The sequence below is a fragment of the Budorcas taxicolor genome, chromosome 18 (genome assembly GCF_023091745.1).
Source record: "Budorcas taxicolor isolate Tak-1 chromosome 18, Takin1.1, whole genome shotgun sequence".
Lineage (NCBI taxonomy): Eukaryota > Metazoa > Chordata > Mammalia > Artiodactyla > Bovidae > Budorcas > Budorcas taxicolor.
The window spans coordinates 52,942,731-52,955,695 of NC_068927.1; the positions used below are offsets into that span (position 1 = coordinate 52,942,731).

Sequence of the window (12,965 nt, forward strand, 5' to 3'; positions counted from 1 at the left end):
AGTGGTTAAGGCTTTGCTTTTCAATGCATCAGGGGAGCAGGATGCAGTTCTTAGTCAAGGAACTAAGACCCACATGCCTTGCAGCCAAAACACTAAGACATAAAGCAGAAGCAATATTGCAACAAATTCAATAAAGACTTTAAAAATGGCCCACATCAAAACAACTGAAAAAAATTCAACTATGATAGTAATACTAAAATGATATAAACTGATAACAATGCAAATATTCCTGCCTGGCAGATTGTAGTTGACTATTTCTCTCTGGATACTGACCAGTTCTTTTAGCATTCCCGATCGCCTATATGCATGTGCTCTTGGAATTCTCCTTTGAACTGGTTGCAACATTTTACATAAGGGTCTCATTCATAAATGAGTTAAATAAAATCTTGGACATCCTGGATCTGTGTAAGAGCTGATTTTACTTTTTGAAAAATAGTATCCATCAGCACCCACTTCTCAAATTTGGAACTTCCTCCAAAAATTAGGAAACTCCCACCCCCACAGAATGAGAGGTGATAAAAGGATGATTTCCAGTCTCAACACCCTCAGAAACCCAGGAGTCCTCTGACTTATACCACTTAGATTGCAAAATACAGACTCAGAGTTACCTCTAAAGAGTGTAACACGCTGCTTAGCAGGTGTTGCTCATCAAAGCAAAAGTCACACAGGTTACATTAACAATCTTCATTCCAAGGTGTTCCAGGGCTTCCTTCTTGACTCAGCGGTAAACAATCCGCCTGCCAATGCAGAGGATGTGGGTTTCATCCCTGACCTGGGAAGATCTCACACGCCATGGAGCAACTGAGCCAGGGAGCTACAAATATCAATCCCGGGCTGGAGCCACAACTACTGAGCACACGTGCCCTAGAGCCCATGCTCAGCAACAAAAGAGGCCACAGCAACAGGAAGCCCAAGCCCTGCAATGAAGGATAGCCCCCTCTCGCGCAACTAGAGAAAGCCGACATTCAGCAACAGAGACCCAATGCAGCCAAATACAAAAATAAATAAAATCAGATAACAGTAACAAAAAAAAAAAAGATGTTCCAATAAGGTGGACTTCCCTGGTGGTCCAGTGGTTAAGACACAGTAAGGAACACGGTTTCCACTGCAAGGAACACGGTTTAAGCCCTGGTCCGGGAACAAAGATCCCACATGCCTCCCAGCATGGCCGAAAAATAGAAGGAAAAAAAAAAAAAAGGCATTCCAGTTAAGAGACAGGCTAGAATTCAGTCTGAACTCAACTTGGCTGAAACACAGGCAGTTGAGTTTTTAAGAACTGGGGTGGGAAGTCGGGGTGGCAGGTCATCTCTGTTTGCTAATTGTCTTCACCCAAGGGAAAAGGAAACGGTCTTGCAACATCAGGACGAGGAGCAGTGTCACAGCTTGGACTGAAGTCAGGAAACTGGGAGACAGACGTACTGTCTCCTGTGATGTTTATATTTCAAAGAGATAGATCCCAGCTCCTTTCGAATGACAGTTCCTGGGTTGTAAAACTGGCAAGAGGCTTTTAGAGATTTATATGCAAACCCACTCCAGTATTCTTGACTGGAGAATCCCTTGGACAGAGGAGCCTGGCAGGTTAAAGTCCATAGCGTTGCAAAGAGTCAGACTTGAATGAAGGGACTTAGCACGCACGCATACATCTCAAAAGGGCAAAGAATTTATGATGACAAGTCTTCTAAAGTACATGCTCTAAGAAACAGGAGGTCAGGGCATCTGTGGTTAGGCTGTCTGGATTCTGGAAGGGATGAGGGTGATAGGGAGTACAGTGGTTTAGAGGCAGGAAAAGTCTATCTAAAGTTTAGTTAAGCTGAGGGAAAATTTACAGTGCTTGTGATCATGCTCTATAAAGCTGATCAGCCTGGGTTCAAACTTGAACTCCATTGCTTATTAGCTGGGTGACATGAGGTAAGTTACTCAACCTCTCTGGGCCTAGTTTCCTCATCTTATAAAAAGCAGATGATTACTACTTAATTCATTAATATTTAGTTCAAAAAGCAGAGATATCACTTTGCCAATGAAGGTCCATATAGTCAAAGCTATGGTTTTTCCAGTAGTCATGTACAGATGTGAGAGTTGAACCATAAAGAAGGTTGAGCACCAATAAACTGATGCTTTCAAACTGTGCTGCTGGAGAAGACCCTTGAGAGTCCCTTGGACTGCAAGGAAATCAAACCAGTCAATCCTAAAGGAAATCAACCCTGAATATTCATTGGAAGGACTGATGTTGAAGCTGAAGCTCCAATACTTTGTCCACCTGATGTGAAGAGCCAACTCATTGAAAAAAGCCATTATTCTAGGGAAGATTGAAGGCAGGAGGAGAAGGGGATGACCAGAGGACGAGATGGTTAGATGGTGTCACGGAATCAATGGACATGAGTTTGAGCAAGCACTGGGAGATGGTGAGGGACAGGGAAACCTGGTGTGCTGCAATCCATGGGTTCACAAAGAGTTGGACATGACTTATCAACTGAATGACAACAATACTTAATTCACAGGATGGTTGGTTAGATTAAATATGTTAATCCGAGTACAACCCTTAAACCACTATCTGGTACATAATAAATATATGACTTGCTGTGGGTTAAATTACTTTGCCATTCTTAGGCTGCATTTCCCCAAACCATGCCATCTAAGAATTATATGGAAAATTAAATGAGAAAATGGATGCACACAACCTTAGCCCAAGCCTGGCATCTGGTAAGACTCTTTTAAAGGACCAGTATTCCCGTAACTATAGTTACCATTACTGATACTTGTATTATTTGTTGCTCAGGCTCTTATTCCCTGTTTTGTTGCAACAATCACTATTTACTATTATTATTATCTCGCATATTCCCTGTTATGAATGGTAATATCAGCAATATTACTTTTTTTTTTTTTTAGCCACCCCAAACTGCTTATGGGATCTTAATTCCCCCACCAGGGATTGAACCCTGGCCCTCTGTAGTGAAAGCACAGAGTCCTTAGGACTTCCCTCGGGGTCCAGTGATTAAGACTCTGCACTCCCAATGAGAGGGCACAGGTTCATTCCCCAGTGGGGGAACTAAGATCCCACATGCCATGCAGCGCAGTCAGAGAAAAGAAAGAAAGAAAGCACAGAGTTCTAACCGCAGGACTGCCAGCGAATTCCCAGTATTACTATCTCACTATTCCGCACATCTGGTCCCCCTCTTCAGGCAGTCCAGAAGCCTGCCAGGGTTTCTCCTTCCCAAGCCAGGCTTTCCCTCGCTGGCCCCTCAACCCTTCATCTGATGGGAGAAGGCGGTGGTGAGGCTCAGGCCCCAAGTTCCCAACAGGAAGCAAAGACTGACAGCAGCACCTGCCAGCCCTTCGGACACGTGGGATGCCATGACCGAGCCACTGAATGATTCTTTTTTTCTTTTCATCGTGAAGCTAGGCTATTTTTTCCTATATAATTTTTAAAGGTTACTTTCCATTTACAGTTACTAAAAAAACACTGGCTATAGTCCCCGTGCTGTGCAATAATTCTTAAGAAACCAGATAGATAGCAAGGCAGGTAAACCCATGAAACAAAACTCCCCTCTGCTCCCAAGCATTGCTAAGAGTCCCATTCACCCCTCCACATTGCTCAGAGGTCTCCCCTGGTCTCCCTCTCACCGGGTGGGACAGCCCACGTGCGCCGTTCAACTCAGGAGGTGAATGGTGTTCAAGTGCGACTTCCCCCGGGAGCTGTAACTCTGGATCTCAGTTTCTCTATCTCGGTCTTGGCATTCCCATCCTAGGTCTACTTCCCACGAGTCTGGTGTCAGCAGTGAACTAGGAATAACTCCTATAAAACACTACACAGGACTTCCCTGGTGGTCCAGTGGCTAAGACTCCACACACTTAGACTCCTTCAAGGCAGAGGGCCCAGGTTTGACCCTTGGTCAGGAAACTAGATTCCCACGTGCCGAAACTCAAACATCCCTCACAACTAAGACTGGGCACGGTCAAATAAAGAAATAAATATTTTTTTTAAATTTTAAAACAAAACACTATACAAAGTAATCAAACTTTTATTGAAGCCTTTATGTGCCAGACACGGCACAGGCCCTGCTCTTGAGGAGCTCACAGTCTAGAAAAGAGAAGATGCCAAAAAAATGATTCCCACAAAGATGGAGGGGCCTGGGGAGCGGGGGGCAAAGCCATCAACACCACCGCCTCTCCTATTCCAGGTTGGCTGGAACAGAGAACAGAGAGCTTATCAGCGTCTCTCCCTCCTTCCCTGGGACGGCTCTGACTTCCCACTGTCCTAAGTATCAGGAGGACACCAGGGAGAGACAAAGATGCGGGGGATACAGCTGCTGCCCTCAAAAAGCTAGAACATCCCGGCAGGATATATATATACATATACAACGGTAACTTTGTGTCCCAAAGCCGCAAACCAGTGCAGCAAAAGCTGGGGAGAACAGGGGCTGGGCCAGCCCAGTCCAGGGGGGTGGGAAAAGAAGTAATGGAAAGGCAGATATCCAGGGCCCAGGAAGTAGGGCAAGAGGTGGAGAAGCTCATAGTAGGGCACCAGCAGCCACAGCCAACAGAAGAGTCACCCATCCCGCCCAAGGAGCTGCAGAGCCTTTACTAGGGGTCACATATTTTACGGGGTACTGCCCCATATTTCTGCGGTCCTGGTGGCCACTAGCACCTCCAGCCAAGCTAGCTTCCTCTTCCTGGAAGGTCTCATGCCCCACCTCTTGCGGAGACGTCTGGTTGGTCCGAGCTGGGGTGATGGGTTTGGAGGTGGACCGGGTGGTGGTGGGGACTGGGGTAGCTTTGGTGGTGACGGTGGAGGATGGGGCTGAGGTGGAAGTACTGACAGATTTGGTTGGGGCCAGGGTGGTGGACCGAGGTGGGGGCAGCAAGATGAGAGGTGGGAATTGAGGGGAGAAGTAGGTCTTGTTGCGGAGGTCTGAGTTACAGCGGGACCCCTGGCAGCAGGAGCCGCTGAGCGTGAACCCTGGGCCTGTCGCCGAATCCCGGGTGCAGAACTCGTCTTGGACGCAGCCCCGGACAGGCAAGGACACGGTCACATTGGCTGCAGGAGAGAAACACGGGTAGGTCCATGGTTGGGGGTAGGCGGTAGGCACAGCCAGAACGAAACTTAGGGGCAACACGAGGTCAAGAACATCCAAAACAGGGGACGGAAGGGCTCTGCATCCATTAATCCCTATGTCTCCATTTGGGCCCCACTTTGAGAAACACTGTCCCGTTGTTTTTTGTATTCACTAGACCACATTTCCCATAGGACTTAAGAGGAAAAATGTGTAGAATGAACTACAAGTTCCACAATGCTTTGGAAGAAAGGTTTGAACTGGTATACACCACCTCTCAACAGGATGAAAGAGAAGAGCATTGCCTCCCTCTTCCTCCCGTGACTCCACCGTTGCCAAAATTCAGTCTTAGAGTCAGAACTCAGTTCAGTCACTCAGTAGTGTCTGACTCTTTGCAACCCCATGGACTGCAGCATGCCAGGCCTCCCTGTCCATCACCAACTCCCAGAGTGTACTCAAACTCATGTCCATTGAGTCGGTGATGCCATCTAACCATCTCATCCTCTGTTATCCCCTTCTCCCACCTTCAATCTTGTCCAGCATCAGGGTCTTCATCTCCCATAATACACCCCGCAGAGGATGGGATTTCAAGAACTCATGGTTCCCTGAGGCAGAGACCTGGAGGCTGAACCACATCTCTTCTAATACTTTGGGGTGGGACAAAGTATTAGGAGACACTAACCTTTGAGTTTTAAGGACCAGATTCCCCACGATGCCTGGGCAGAATCTTAGAGACTTAAATACATTTCCCGTTGCACATCCTCCCATTCTGCACCTGGCAAGCCTCTGTGAAAACATATTTCCTCCAAAACTCTGGGGCAAAAGTATTCCTATTCCCGTGCTATCCTGGGAATAGGACTGCATTTCTCATGACGCTCTAGGACAAGCCACCAACTTAGGCCTACGGTTCCCAGAGGGCACGGGAAGGTGAGGGAATCCTTTGGGTAAAGGGGTACTATTACCTACCACCCATGAGGCCTCAGAAAAGGCTACCAAGACCCGTGCAGGCCAGGTGCTTTGGAGCTCCTCTCACCTGCTGTCAAGGTGACATTGCCGTCGAAACAGCCCTTGTAGAAATGGTCGCTGGCGTTGTAGCAGCTCACGACGGGAGGCGCCCTGCCCTGGCACTCCTTGCGGCTCAGTCCCACGCAGCTGTAGCACTCGACGCCGTTGGGCTGGTAGGCACTCTCATTGCCTGCGAGGAGGGCGAGGAGGAAGGAAGCGGTCCAGGGGGTTCAAGAAGCCCTGACCTGCTCGTCGTCCCTCAAGTCCACGTCTCCGCCCCTCGACGGACACGCAGCTCCGCCTCTAACCCCGCCCCCAGGGTGTGACCCCGCCCCCAGCCCTTGAGGATTTTTCCCCGCCTCCGGCTGGCGGCCGCCCCAGGCCCAGGCGTGGCTCCGCCCTCCAGAGCTGTGGCTCCGCCCCCACCGACCTGCGGGGTTGAGCGCTCGCGAGGTGAGGTTGAGTTTCGCGTTGCAGCGGTCCTGGGGACACTGCTGCAGCTGGATGAAGGCCAGAATCCCGTAAAGGTCCAGTCCGCGGTCATTCTTGCCGGGGATTCCCGAACCGCAGCCCCGCACTGCCACCGAGAATTGCCCGTGGACTGCGAAGAGGGGAGGGGGCGGGGTCAGAGGGGCGTGGCATCTGGGCGGGGCCTCGAATAGATCGGCCCAGAAGATAGGCAGGCCAAGGTGGGAGCACCGGGGAGAGGGGGTTCAGAAAGAGCAGATCCGAGGGGAAAGAACAACAGACTTGAGAGATCTGAGTATGAGGGGACAGAGAAGCTGACAGGTACTGTACACAAAAGCTGGGACGGGGTAAGAGTGATAAGAAGGGGCACGACCACAGGGAGTCTCACCCGGAAAGCAACATCAGAAAGAACTGAGACTGACGAAGAAGGCACAGGCTCAGAGATAGATGGAGCCTCCTAGGAGCTGTGACCTCAGACAAGGGCGGGTCAGAGGGACCCGAAGCCTCAGCCTTGGGACCCTAGGGTGGGTCTCCATCACCAAAGGCCCCATTGGATGGGGGAGGCTTGGTTGGGTGGAGAGGATTTTGGAAGGGTCAGAAGGCGATAGCGAGATCTCAGTGAGCCAGGCTGTGCCCTTGAAGGAGACGAGGTCCCAGGTCTGGATTCTCCCAGGTCACCTCACCCCTGCGCAGCGCTCAGTCTTCACCTCTCTAAGCCCTAAGGGCGTGGGTGTGTTGAAAGGCCCAGGCCCTTGCAGACTGAAAGGGAAGAATGGGGATGCGTTGGAGTGAGTGTGGCCAAAGTCAGACGGAGGGGCTGGACTATAGGGAGGCGGGGCCCGGATGGAGAAGCTGGAAGCTAGTACGCGAGGGCCAGGAGGTTCCACTCACTAGTCTCCACGGCCCCCACAGCTTCTGTGCAGACTTCCACGCCTGGTGCACACTTCACCGTCTTCATCTTCTGCGGCGAGCACCCGTCATCTGCGTTCTGCACGCAGCTGTAACACTCCAGGGCCTTCGCTCCTGGGGGTGCAGAGGCATGTAGAACTGAGCGATCCCAACTGAAGTCTCCTCCCCAAAGAAGAAATAGTCCTTCCCACTCCCTCCACCCCTGTGCAACTAACTGTACCGCACATCCTTTTCCAGGGCAGGGAGATAAGGAAATGTGTGCGCGCTAAGTCGTTTCAGTCGTGTCCAACTCTTTGCTACCCTTTGGACTGTAGCCCGCCAGGCTCCTCTGTCCAAGGGATTCTCCAAGCAAGAATACTGGAGTGGATTGCATGCCCTCCTCAGGGACAAGGAAAACGTAGCCGCAAATCTGAGGCCAGGAGATACACTGTGTCCCTTTCATGCCTACAGTGGGAGTATCTTTTTCACAGACCCTTATGCCCAAGGTGGGGGATCCCTGACTTAAATGGGGGGACTCCTTCTTTCAGTTCTCCACTTAGGATGGGGGAATTTTACCCACAGTCAAGTCATTCGGTGAGACTTCCCTCCCCACCACTCACCCCCAGATGTCTACTCAGGATGGAAGAAAGTTTCCACAGTCCCTTCTGCCCAGGGTAGCAAATCCTTCCTAGAGCACCCCCTCCACCACCGAAGCAGGTGATCTTTCCCACAATCCCCCTGTTCCAAGTGGAAGAATTTTCCCCACAGCTCCTTCTGCTCTGGACAGGAGATTCTTCCCGCAGCCCTCTCCATTGAGGGGTGGCAGGGTGGGGGCAGATTCTTCCTTAGACCTCCCACTGTGCCCCCTCTGCTCCCTTCTGGCAACAGACTCACTTTCTGGAAGCAGCAGCGACAGCAGGAGCAGCCAGCCAATAGTCCAGATCGCTGCCCAGGAGCCTGCTCTCCTGGCGGGGTCCATGGTTCCGTCCTGCTCTCTCGGCTTCCCCCCTAGGTGTGCCGGCTCCCAACCCAGGCCCTCTTACCTGAGCCCAGGATGAGTAACCTCCCCCCAGGCAACCCTGGCCTTGCCCAACCGGGCCAAATCAGCGTCCGCTGTGGGGCGTGACACCCGCCCCTGGGTGCGTCGTCACCCACAGCTGCCAAGGAGGGAAAGGGCGGGAGTCATGGTTCCCTGGCAGTTCCCAGGAGAAAGTCTGTGTGTTTGGGGTCTGAGACGGGGGAGAGAGGGGAGGACTGAGGCTCACAGAAGGGGTCTACTCAACGCTCAGCATCCAGTAAATATTGAATGAGTGCAGGTTTGGGGTCGGGTGATGCTGGAGACTAAACAGAACCAGTGCTGGTCCTCCCAGAGGTCACTTTCTGATGGGGGAGAAAGATATGAATTAAATAATCATCCAAACTGTCATTTCCAGCCAAGACAATGAAGGAAGAAAAGGAGGGAGCCAAAGGGAGGTGTGGCGTCTAGAAGTAGGGGGCTGATCAGTGCAGCATCCCTGGAGATGCAGATCACTGAGTTGCCTGATAACCTTAAAGACTTGGAGGTTTAAACAGTGAAGCAGGTCGGGATGGGGGCAGAGCACAGGGCAAAGCCCTCGGTGGGAAGCAACACGGACCATTCAAACACAGAGAGGAGAGCAGTGCCCCTGGAGCTCAGAGGGTGAGGGGACTGAGAGGGAAACTGAGGCACAGGAGCCAGGCAGGGGTCACACTGTTCCAGGCATGCCAAGCCCTGCGGAGAGATCTGAACTAACTTTGAGAAAGATGGAGAATGTCTCTGGGGGTCTACATCTGGGGGACACAATCAGATTTGCTTTTTGATCTGTCAGTCTGGCACCTGATGCAAAAACTTCTCAAGAAACGAATTCACTAAACCCAAGGAATTATGCAGCAATGAAAATGGGCCAACTACTGGCCTGGGCAGCAACGTGAATCTCAAAACCTTTATGTGGAGCTCAAGAAGTCTTAAACAAATGAAAGATACCATGTGGCTCCATTTCTATGAAAGTTCTAGAACAGGCAAAGCTAATCAGTGGTGATAGAAATCGGGGTCATTTTAGCAAGGTATTGCCCCAAAAGAGTAATAGTAAGTAGCCCCTCCTGTCTTCATCTGGGTGGTAGTTACACATGTAACTACAAATATGTAAAAAATCACCAAACCATATGCTGTATATTTATGCACTTTACTGTATGTACACGATTCTTACAAAAAGAAAGGGGAGGGTCTTTTTTGACAGTACAGTGGTTAAGACTTTGCCTTCCTATGCAAGGAGTGTGGGTTCGATCCCTGATTGAGGAGCTAAGATCTCACACATCTCATGGCCAAAATACCAAAACAGAAAACAGAAACAATATTGTAACAAATTCAATAAAGACTTTAAAATGGTCCACATCGAAAAAATCTTAAAAAAAAAAAAACTGTATTAAAAAAAAGGTTAAAAAGAAAAGTGAAGTCACTCAGTCGTGTCCGACTGTTTGCAACCCCATTGACTGTCACCCACCAGGCTCCGCGGTCCATGGGATTCTCCAGGCATGAATACTGGAGTGGGTTGCCATTTCCTTCTCCAGTATTAAAAAAAAGAAAGGGATAAAGGCAGGGTGGAATGCCACTGTGGCCTCTGTAAAAAACGGAAAAGACTATAGCAGGGGCGAGAAAAGGAGGGCAGGAGACGAGGGAGGGAGCAGGGCAGTCTCCCGGGTGAGAAAGACAGCAACAAGCCTGATGACTGGGAGTTGGAGGCCTGTGTGCTCCATTCCACCCCTGCACCAACACAGATGAGGCCCGCACTGTGACCGTGATGGAGTGAGACACAGTCAGGACCACTGCCTCCCATGTCCGAACACAGAAACAAATAAGAACTCGGGGCAAACCACAAAGTGACTAAACATCCCCGTATATAAACTAATATAAGTGACTATGTATATTATATATTATTTATATTCTATTATTATTTAAAGCTACAGCTGTAATCTTACTTTGTTTCTCCTGACTAATAGATGATGAGATTTACCTGTGGCAGGAAAATAGCGGCTGTGTTCATAAAAATTTTATCCGTTCCCTGGACCCCATGGGGTACCTCCCCACACACACACTGCCAACAATGACTAGCACCTCAGTCACCTAGGCTGGGTCACTTGGCATCATGCCGCAGCTCAGAGAGAGAAAGTGAGTGACTGTGAAGTCATTCAACACTGCCTTCTACCTTCCTGCCTCTCAGCCTTGGAATCTCAGCCCCACTTATGGTTTGCTCTGTGACCCTACCTAAGCGTCTTCACCTCTCTGAGCCTCTGAGGTGTCTTATAATAAAGAGAGAAGAGTCTTTTGTGGTGGATTGAGGCAGTGGACAAAATTTCAAGTTTGGAGTCGGACAGACTAAAATTTTACCCCCGCCTCTGCCATCCTCTCGCTCTGTGACCTCCGGCCACACCTTCTCCCTCTCTGAATTTCAGCTGCCTCCTTTGCCAAATGGGTCTGAAACCCCCTATCTCCTGAGGGATGGAGTGAGGCAGGGTGACAATACAAGTATTATTGTGCGCTCCAGAGCAGGAGGCCCTACAGGCCCCAGCTGCGTGGGAGAGTTTCAGGGAGGAACCCCAACTGGCCAGACCAGAAGAGCTGGCGTCTTGGGAGGGAGTGGGACCCAGGGTGGGGAGTCTCCTCTTGCTCAGGCCTGCCCGCATCCTGGGTGCTGACAGCCTGCCCCCCCGCCCCACCACCCCTGCAACATGGCCTGTGACCGGAGAACACAGCGAGGTTTAAATGCAGGGTCTATGCTTATAACTACTCTATGACTCTCCCCACTGCCCTGCACAGGGGTCAATGCAAACAGGTTTAGAATCGGTTCCCCAGAGATGAACAGAGGGGTCAGTGTGGAGGCACCAGGTCCGCAGCCCCGGAGGTCGTGCCAGGGTGTCAGACAAGCCTGGGGCCATCTGCACTATGGATTTCCTGTCCCCTGGGGAAGGGTAGGCTCTGGGGCCGGTGATGTTCCCAGCCTCCCTCAGACCCACTCCCTCTGGGATGTGTCAGAGAAGGGGAGGGGTCAGAGCCAGGGCCAGCTACATAATTTGCTGGGCCCAGGGCAAAATGAAAATATGGGGACCTGATTCAAAGGGCAGGAAAGAGTGTAATGAAAGGTATTAGAGTAGAAATGCTGGGGACTTCCCTGGCAGTCCAGTCCAGACCCTGAGCTTCTACTGCAAGGGGTGTCGTGGGTTCCATCCTTGATCTGGGAACTAAGATCCCACATGACGCATCGCATGGCCAAAGAAAAAAATAATTTTAATAAATGCTACTTTCCTTTCTTTCTCCGTCTCTCCCAACCTCACATGTCATGTCCCCTTGGTCTAATGTCTAATGTCATGTTCCCTTGTGCACAGGGATACTCATGGGACAAGCACAGACCCTCACAGGTGTTCAGAGACCCTGCCCCACAACTAAACCATTCTGGTTGCTGGGTTCCCCTTCCATCAGTTGCCTGCTGTTGTGCCCACCTGAGATGCTAGGAGGCATAAGTATCTGACTCTCCTGTGGGCTTTCAGGCCCCTGCCAGGGCTTGTGGACGGCAGAGGTCACAGGGCAGGAGCGAGGAGGGGAAGGCAGACAGAACCTATCCCAGGGAGGTGGGAGATGACAGATGTGGGACTTTGTTTGAGCCGAGGCCCCAATCCCCCCAGATCAAGCTCCATGTCCCTTCAGACTTCACTTCCAAAATGCAAATTCAAATGCAAAATTAGGAATTTCCAGATGGCAATCGCAGATGATTAAATCCAAGAGGGCTCTTCTGAACGCAGGGACCTGTCAACCCCATGAGTCACATGCCTGGGAAGCTGGTTCCTGTAAGGAGACCCAGTTTGCAGAGGGGCTGAGGGATGAAATAATCCAAAGATCCAGATATCTCATACCTGGAGGTAGAGGCCAAGGAACAGTTGGGGTCCCCAAAGGCTTGGTGTTTGGGTTGTTTGCATTCTGGGGCTTCAGGAGGACAACTAGATCCTTAAGGAATCCTGGGACAGGACACCCAGGACTAGAGGTGATGGGAACCAGAGGAATTGAATGCCTAGTTCCAGAGAAGTTTAAGGGAGGAAAAGGCCTGTTCCACACAGAGACAGCTTAAAGGGGTCAAGGTTATATCTGGGAAGCTCAAGGGACTGTGGAAGCCCACCAGGGATCAAGGAGAGCCTCCTGGAGGAGGGGACACCTTGTTGCTGCTGTTGTAGTTGTTTACTCACTCAGTTGTGTCTGACTCTTTGCGTACCATGAACTGCAGCACACCAGGCTTCCCTGTCCTTCACTATCTCCTGGAGTTTGCTCAGACCCATTTCTATTGACTCGGTGACGACATCCAACCATTTCATCCTCTGTCGCTCCCTCCTCCTCCCACCCTCAATCTTTCCCAGCATCGGGGTCTTTTCCAAGGGGACACCTTGGGTGAGCCCTAAACGGTAAAAAGTTCTGTCTGTCCTGTTCACCACCACCCCATCCTCAGCATCTCTCTCATCAATTTATTCAACCATCAGACATTGCCTCAGCAC

General features: G+C 50.6%; 1 protein-coding gene across 1 annotated transcript; it reads right to left on the minus strand.

Annotated features, from left to right (window-relative positions):
• Positions 1–4,508: 4,508 nt before the first annotated feature.
• LYPD3 (LY6/PLAUR domain containing 3) lies at positions 4,509–8,391 on the minus strand. Its single transcript, XM_052656930.1, has 5 exons — positions 8,307–8,391; positions 7,416–7,547; positions 6,487–6,657; positions 6,085–6,246; positions 4,509–5,035 (listed from the first exon to the last, which is right to left on the minus strand). Exons 1-5 carry the CDS (start codon positions 8,389–8,391, stop codon positions 4,509–4,511), a joined length of 1,077 nt encoding a protein of 358 aa, XP_052512890.1.
• Between the last annotated feature and the right edge of the window lie 4,574 nt (positions 8,392–12,965).

Coding starts and splice junctions, on each gene's coding strand:
- LYPD3 (XM_052656930.1), bottom strand. CDS start 8,391: ATGGACCCCGCCAGGAGAGCAGGCTCCTGGGCAGCGATCTGGACTATT. Junction 6,658..7,415: donor TGTGGGGGCCGTGGAGACTA/GTGAGTGGAACC, acceptor CCCTCTTCGCAG/TCCACGGGCAATTCTCGGTG. Junction 6,247..6,486: donor GCGAGCGCTCAACCCCGCAG/GTCGGTGGGGGC, acceptor CCCTCCTCGCAG/GCAATGAGAGTGCCTACCAG.